The sequence below is a fragment of the Temnothorax curvispinosus genome, unplaced genomic scaffold (assembly GCF_003070985.1).
Source record: "Temnothorax curvispinosus isolate PA1 unplaced genomic scaffold, ASM307098v1 QBEX01007166.1, whole genome shotgun sequence".
Taxonomy (NCBI): domain Eukaryota; kingdom Metazoa; phylum Arthropoda; class Insecta; order Hymenoptera; family Formicidae; genus Temnothorax; species Temnothorax curvispinosus.
This window is the reverse complement of record NW_020216946.1, coordinates 1-5,838: the sequence shown is the minus strand read 5'-3', so window position 1 is coordinate 5,838 and position 5,838 is coordinate 1. Positions and strand designations below refer to the sequence as shown.

General features: G+C 42.6%; 1 protein-coding gene across 2 annotated transcripts; it reads right to left on the bottom strand.

The window, feature by feature from the left end:
• Nucleotides 1-671: 671 nt before the first annotated feature.
• On the bottom strand, nt 672-5,602 carry LOC112456787. 2 transcript variants are annotated; one of them, XM_025019539.1, is made up of 2 exons: nt 4,054-5,602; nt 672-1,652 (listed from the first exon to the last, which is right to left on the bottom strand). In XM_025019539.1, exons 1-2 carry the CDS (start codon nt 5,096-5,098, stop codon nt 1,573-1,575), a joined length of 1,125 nt encoding a protein of 374 aa, XP_024875307.1. In that variant the 5' UTR covers nt 5,099-5,602; the 3' UTR covers nt 672-1,572. The 2 variants fall into 2 exon arrangements, with proteins under 2 accessions (XP_024875307.1, XP_024875308.1); XM_025019540.1 differs by having other exon boundaries at nt 672-2,009; nt 3,977-5,601.
• Between the last annotated feature and the right edge of the window lie 236 nt (nt 5,603-5,838).

Sequence of the window (5,838 nt, the reverse complement as noted above, 5' to 3'; positions counted from 1 at the left end):
GCTGCGTTCGGGCAGCTTGCTATCGCTGTCGCGCTATTGGCTCTTCGCACGAAGTTCATAGCGTTTGCGTTTATAGCGTTAATAGCGTCTCCCCGAATGCACCCCTAGAATCAAAGCAAGTGTAAAACCAGGACAATAATAATCTACATAATAAATGTCATCACGTTAAGTCGTGATGTATATAAGGGCCACGCAAGTAGAACTTGGTGCTTCAAGCACATATAACGTCATCGCGTTAAGTCGTGAAGTACGTAAGGGCCACGCAAGTAAAACTTGGCGCATTGGACATTAAAGACTATGCGAGTATAAAATATAATACAAATTAATATTCAGGGCCATGCAGGATTAAATACCTGATATACCTATATAGAGTATTACTGTAACTAAGGGCCACGTAATATGAATTTATTATTAATATTCAGGGCCATGCAGGATTAAATACCTGATATACCTATATAGAATACTACAGCAACTAGGGCCACGTAATGAAATTATCATGAAGTTTGTATAAAATATATAAACATACTGTACAAAATAAGAGAAAAAAGAGGAAACGAAGAGAGCTACTTTTCTACATACTGGAGGTTTGGGACTTCAAGAAATATTCTATAGCATTCCAGGAGCACAAGGATCAGGAACGGAAAATGAGAAAGTTTATGAGATAGGGTAGACGTACCATTTGTGGCCACTTTAAGCGATAGCCTACTATTAATTTGAAGATAAGTTTAAAATAAATATATATGAGCACCTAGAAAGTTGATCGACGTCATCCGGAGGGTATAAGGAATCGAATTATTACGAATAAAAGTTTTTTTTACGCATAATTAATTGCGAAAATGGTATATAATCAGTGAACTCCTTATTTCACCAAAAGTGGCCACAAATGCACTTTTTGGCCAGTCATTGTACTATTTGTGGCCACTTTGGACAAAAAATATTGACAGAAAATTTATAAAACAGGTAACCCACGCAATTTTATTTAAATAATGGTTTATTCGAACGACAAAAGCATTTTATGCAACAAATAATATATTCCAGTAGAAAATATATAACTATCGATAATAAATCTTAGAATATATTCTGAAAAACAAAACCATGTAACGTCGATTATAGCTGCACTATTTTCTCTTTTTAGCAGTTTTTGTTTCTGCAGAAATCTTCTTTCTGCTTTAATCTTCTTGTTTAGTTCCATTCTCGCTACTCTTTCCTCTCTTCTAATACGTTTTCTCTCTTCCTCGTCGCGTTTTGCTTCCTCTTTGGCCTGCATCAATTCGATCCATTTATCGGAAGTTAACACCGAAGGTGTATGTTCGTTGGTCCTGTTTGATTTTTTCGATTTGGTCGTTTGCTTTTTTGGCCACAGAAGTATTGAGTCCAAAACTTCATCTACCGATTTTTTGCGGATAACAATGTCCGAAGAAGCGAAATTAGTGACTACACTCGTACTAGGACGCGGATCCGTATCAACATTTTCAGTCTGTGCCGTTTGATTCAAGACTTTTTCGTTCAATATAATAGGTTCTTCATTCTCAGATATATCATTTTGGATAAGGGTATAAGAATTATTGGATCCTATATCATTAGATATGGGAACAACAGGAACGTCGGAATATCCTTCGGAATGATCGAATTCCATGAATTCGGATGTTCGTCTATCATAATGAAAAAATCCAATAACATGTTAACTGATGATTTTGACTGTTACCCGGAAAATAACGTAAAGTAAAAATCAATGAAGAAAAAAACGTAGACAAGAAAACAATTTGAGTGTAAAAACGCCCAACAACAGCTCCTTAATATGATTGTAAATCTCAGAAAATTGAATAATGATAACAGGACGAGTGAAAAAATCACAACACCAAAAAAATTGAATAAATAAAAAATTGATTTCCTTGTAAAAAATAACATTGTAGTAAAAATAACTAATAAAAAAATGGAAATTTGAGTATGAACTTTAATACGTCACCTAAAAATTTCTCAATCCGGTTTACCACCTTAATTGCATGTACCTTGTGACGTTGCGGTTTCGCCGCGGCGTGGCAGCGCTCCGCCGCCGTCACAAGGCGCGGATTGCGCGCCCGAGGACGGCTCACGAATCAACCTTCGATCTCCAGGGGCGTATTAAAGTTGCGATTCAAATATTCATTATTGTTTTTTTTTCTTGCGATATTGCGTGGCGCCTCACCCCGTCGAGTTGGAGTTCCAACGCCACACTGAAGATGACGAGGAGTACAAGGAGAGCCGGATGATAAACGGAATCACAAGGACCGAAAGCGAGATGTCGAGGGCGAGGAGCCCGAGTTACGAGGACCGCTACTAAGCGAGGGACGACGTGAGACGCGCGCGCTGCGCGCCAGCAACGGCAGGCGAACCTGTGCATCGCAGGGGCCCGGCGCCGGGCCTGTCTGCAGTCCTCCGAGGCCAGACGGACTCTGGGGGTGGATGGCCACCGCCCCCGAGTCGAGCCAGAGGACACCGCGGGAGTCATCGCCTTGCCTACTACAACGGGGAAACCTGGAAGGACCCCGCGAGCGCGAAGGGCACGTTCGAACGCCCCGCCGAATCCACGGTCGATAACCCTGCTAGCGGCTCCCACACGAGCTTGCGAGCTCATCGCCAATTGGTCCGCTTATCGCGCGGAAGGGTCGCGCATGTCCCGCTAGGGGCGTTAGATCGACGCCTCTATCGAGCGCACTTCCGCGATCATTCTTGAGCCACCCTCGGGACGACACGCACGGCTTTCTTGAGCGCTTCTCGACCGACTCTTGCTGCGCACTTGGTGCCTGAGGTCTCGTGGCCAGTGAATAGTACTCATCGAGTGAAAGTCCTGGAGATTGCGATAGATATCTCGATTCGGTAATTCGCGAACATTCTTACGGTATCTGTGGTCGCGATCGCGTATTACCCGGCGGTGCGTCACGCGCGACTCTCGTGATCGTAGTTTATTCGTCGAGAATGATTCTTTTGCGTTACGCCGTTTCCGTAATCTCGTGTGCTTGCGGTCAAATTCGCGTTTTCCTCGTGTAGATATTCTCCCCTGCGTAGATTTAGTTGTACATTGCGTTAGTATGTAAGTTCGTCATCTCTTGCGGTAGATTTAGTTTATTTCGCGTTAGTCTGCCAGTCCGTCAAGACATTATTGCGTTGCGTAGTCTCGCGCTGGTTTAGCGCTATTCTCCTCGGAGAATACTCTTTCTTTCGCGTTGAATTAAGTACTCTTTTGCGTAGGGCGTATGTCCCGTAAAAATTCGTTAGATTGAGTACGATATCCTTCTCGCGCTGATGATTTCCTCGGCGCGATAAAACTTAAATATTTCGCGTTATCTGTCGCGTTCGGGCTTGATTATTGGCCCGTCGTTGTGTTATATTGCGCCTCGTATTTCGAGGATACTCTCTCCTGGCGACAGAATTCTGAACAATCGCGATCCTGCGTACTTTCTGGAGTAAACTTGGCGTCTGAGATCGCGTGAAAATTTGACTTGTTTTCGGAGTTATTATTTTCCTGGTTGTAGCGATTTTTGATTTATTCTTCCACGCTCACGATTATTCACGTCTATATGATTTCGCTTTTGTGAGAGATGAATCAACGGTTCTTTAATTTATTAGAGCAATCTCGTGAGCTAATTGTTTTTTTTCTTTGCAATAAATGTTAATCTCTTTTGTTATTAATTGTTTGAGTTCGTACTTTCTGTGTCGCCCGTCACAATTCGCGCTGCCCTATATCACCTTCGTCCCTGAGTAATACGCCGAGCTGGTCGATTTCTCGCACGCCGTTTAATTACGATAAACGTTTCGATAATTTGTGATAAATTTCGCGTTAGTGGACGCGGGATACCGCGTCTGGCGCCCAACACTCACGTTCGCGTTAGAAATTCGGTTCGTGCGAGAGATCCGTCGGAGAGGCCTGACATCCTACTCTCCCGCAACTCCCTTTTGATCCGGCTTTGCGCCCGAACGGGTAAAAAGTCGTGACAACCTATATGTAACTAATTGAGCTTCCGTTCTCTTTTAGCAAAACTACGATTTAATTCTTTTTTTTTTTCATATACTTACTAAAGCGTGTGTCAGACGAGGCAAACTCGGGAAATGGGATCTCCAAAACATTTTCTACAGAGATTTCGTCGATTACCGTTAACCCGGAAGCTTCTGCGGTCGATTGCGTAGGAACGTCGAGTGCTACAAGGTTCATAGGTTCTTCTTGCTGCTCCAGAGTCATAGATTCCTCTTTTTCATCGTCGATAATCTTCATCCAGAGTTCATACAGTGCAGCATTTCTATCATCAGCATCCCAAGTTTCGTTGGAGACTCTCTTTTCTTTGAATCGTTCTAGTACCTCAGAAACGATTTTACTCTCTACATAATGACGATGCGTGAGCTTAGGTTGATCCGGTTCAATCCTTGCAGTTTGTGGATTATCATCGTTGGGTTTTTTGTTTTCCTTTATGCACTTTGCGTAATTCACTGCATTATCGTCGAACGGGTATAGCCCGCACGTCTTGAAGCCATTTTTTATGGTATCACTAAAATCATTTTCAGTGATGATACGCGACAGCAATGATGGTACTTGGTGTTTCTGGAGGTCTTCGCCATCATGCTCGATTCGCCAATTTCTTACAAGCGATTTCCACTTTTGTTTAAGCGGAAAGAAAACAGCGACGTCCAGTGGCTGCAGAATATGGGTTGCGTGAGAAGGAAAGCAGCATATTTCGATTTGTTTTTCTTTGCAGAACTCACACAGTTGCAAAGACAAGTGAGAAACATGACCGTCTAAGAATACTACGATGGGAAGTGGGATCTTGTTTTCAACGAGAAAACGGTGAAAAACAGTGGTAAAATATTCGAAAAAAGACTCCGTTGTCATCCAGCCATTCTCAGTTTCCCCGATTCCCCAATTTGCAGGTGCTGATTCAATACAGGCGTTCGGTAGACGTTTATACTTGTAAACTGTTAGCGGTGGCGCGAACTCTCCAGCAGCATTGACAGTAAATAGAGTCGTGACATTTTCTTTGTCGTTGGTAGCAACGTCGTACACAGATTTGCCTTTTTCCGCTAGCACGATACCGCCCTGTGGAGAAAGATAGACCGCCGTTTCATCCATATTGAATACCCGGCGAGAATCTTGAAGTATTTCGTGGATGGCGTCGGAGAAAACCTTCAAACCACTTCCTCCCAGGCAGATTGTCTTTAAATGGGTTGGGATGTTCTTCCTTCTTTAGGAGCTTCTTAACCGAGTACAATAGCGAGTCCTTATTTATGGGAAAACCCATTCTACTCGTCTCCAAAAGCCACTGTGCCAATCTCTCTTCAATATTGTGTCCGAGCACAGCTTCTCGCCCAACGCGACCCGATGTTTCCGGCGCTCTTCCGGATAGCTTATTGCGCAATGTAGTCCGAGGTACTTTATACGTCTTGCTTGCCGTGGCTATCGGCATTCCATTCCGTATAGCCTTCAGTGCCTTTCCAATATCTTCTTCACGATAGTTAAAAAGTGTTCTCTTGAGCTTTTCATTTTCCTTGTTCTCTCGTTCCGCTTCTGTAGTTTTTTTCTTTGGTGCCATACCCTTCTATAAAAATAATAAAAAACGCAAATCAATCGAAAATTATGATAAAAAAATCCTATGTAGTTATTTTCTTATATAGTTTTATAATAATCAAGCTATTACTATAAAATTCCATGAAAAACCAACGTTCGGAACTAACTGGCCAAAAATGGAAATTGCGGGCGCCATATGTGGCCATGGGGTGGCCACAAATAGTACAATGATACTTTCGATGTTCTATTTTCGGCCATACCGTATTTACAGCATATTTTAGGTTATTTTTCAATGATTTTATATT

What these genes read in the sequence shown, in the direction of transcription:
- LOC112456787 (XM_025019539.1), bottom strand. Translation starts at nt 5,098, where the DNA reads ATGGATGAAACGGCGGTCTATCTTTCTCCACAGGGCGGTATCGTGCTA. An exon ending in CTCGTCTGACACACGCTTTA is followed by an intron (nt 1,653 to 4,053) that starts GTAAGTATATGA and finishes TCATTATGATAG; the next exon opens with ACGAACATCCGAATTCATGG.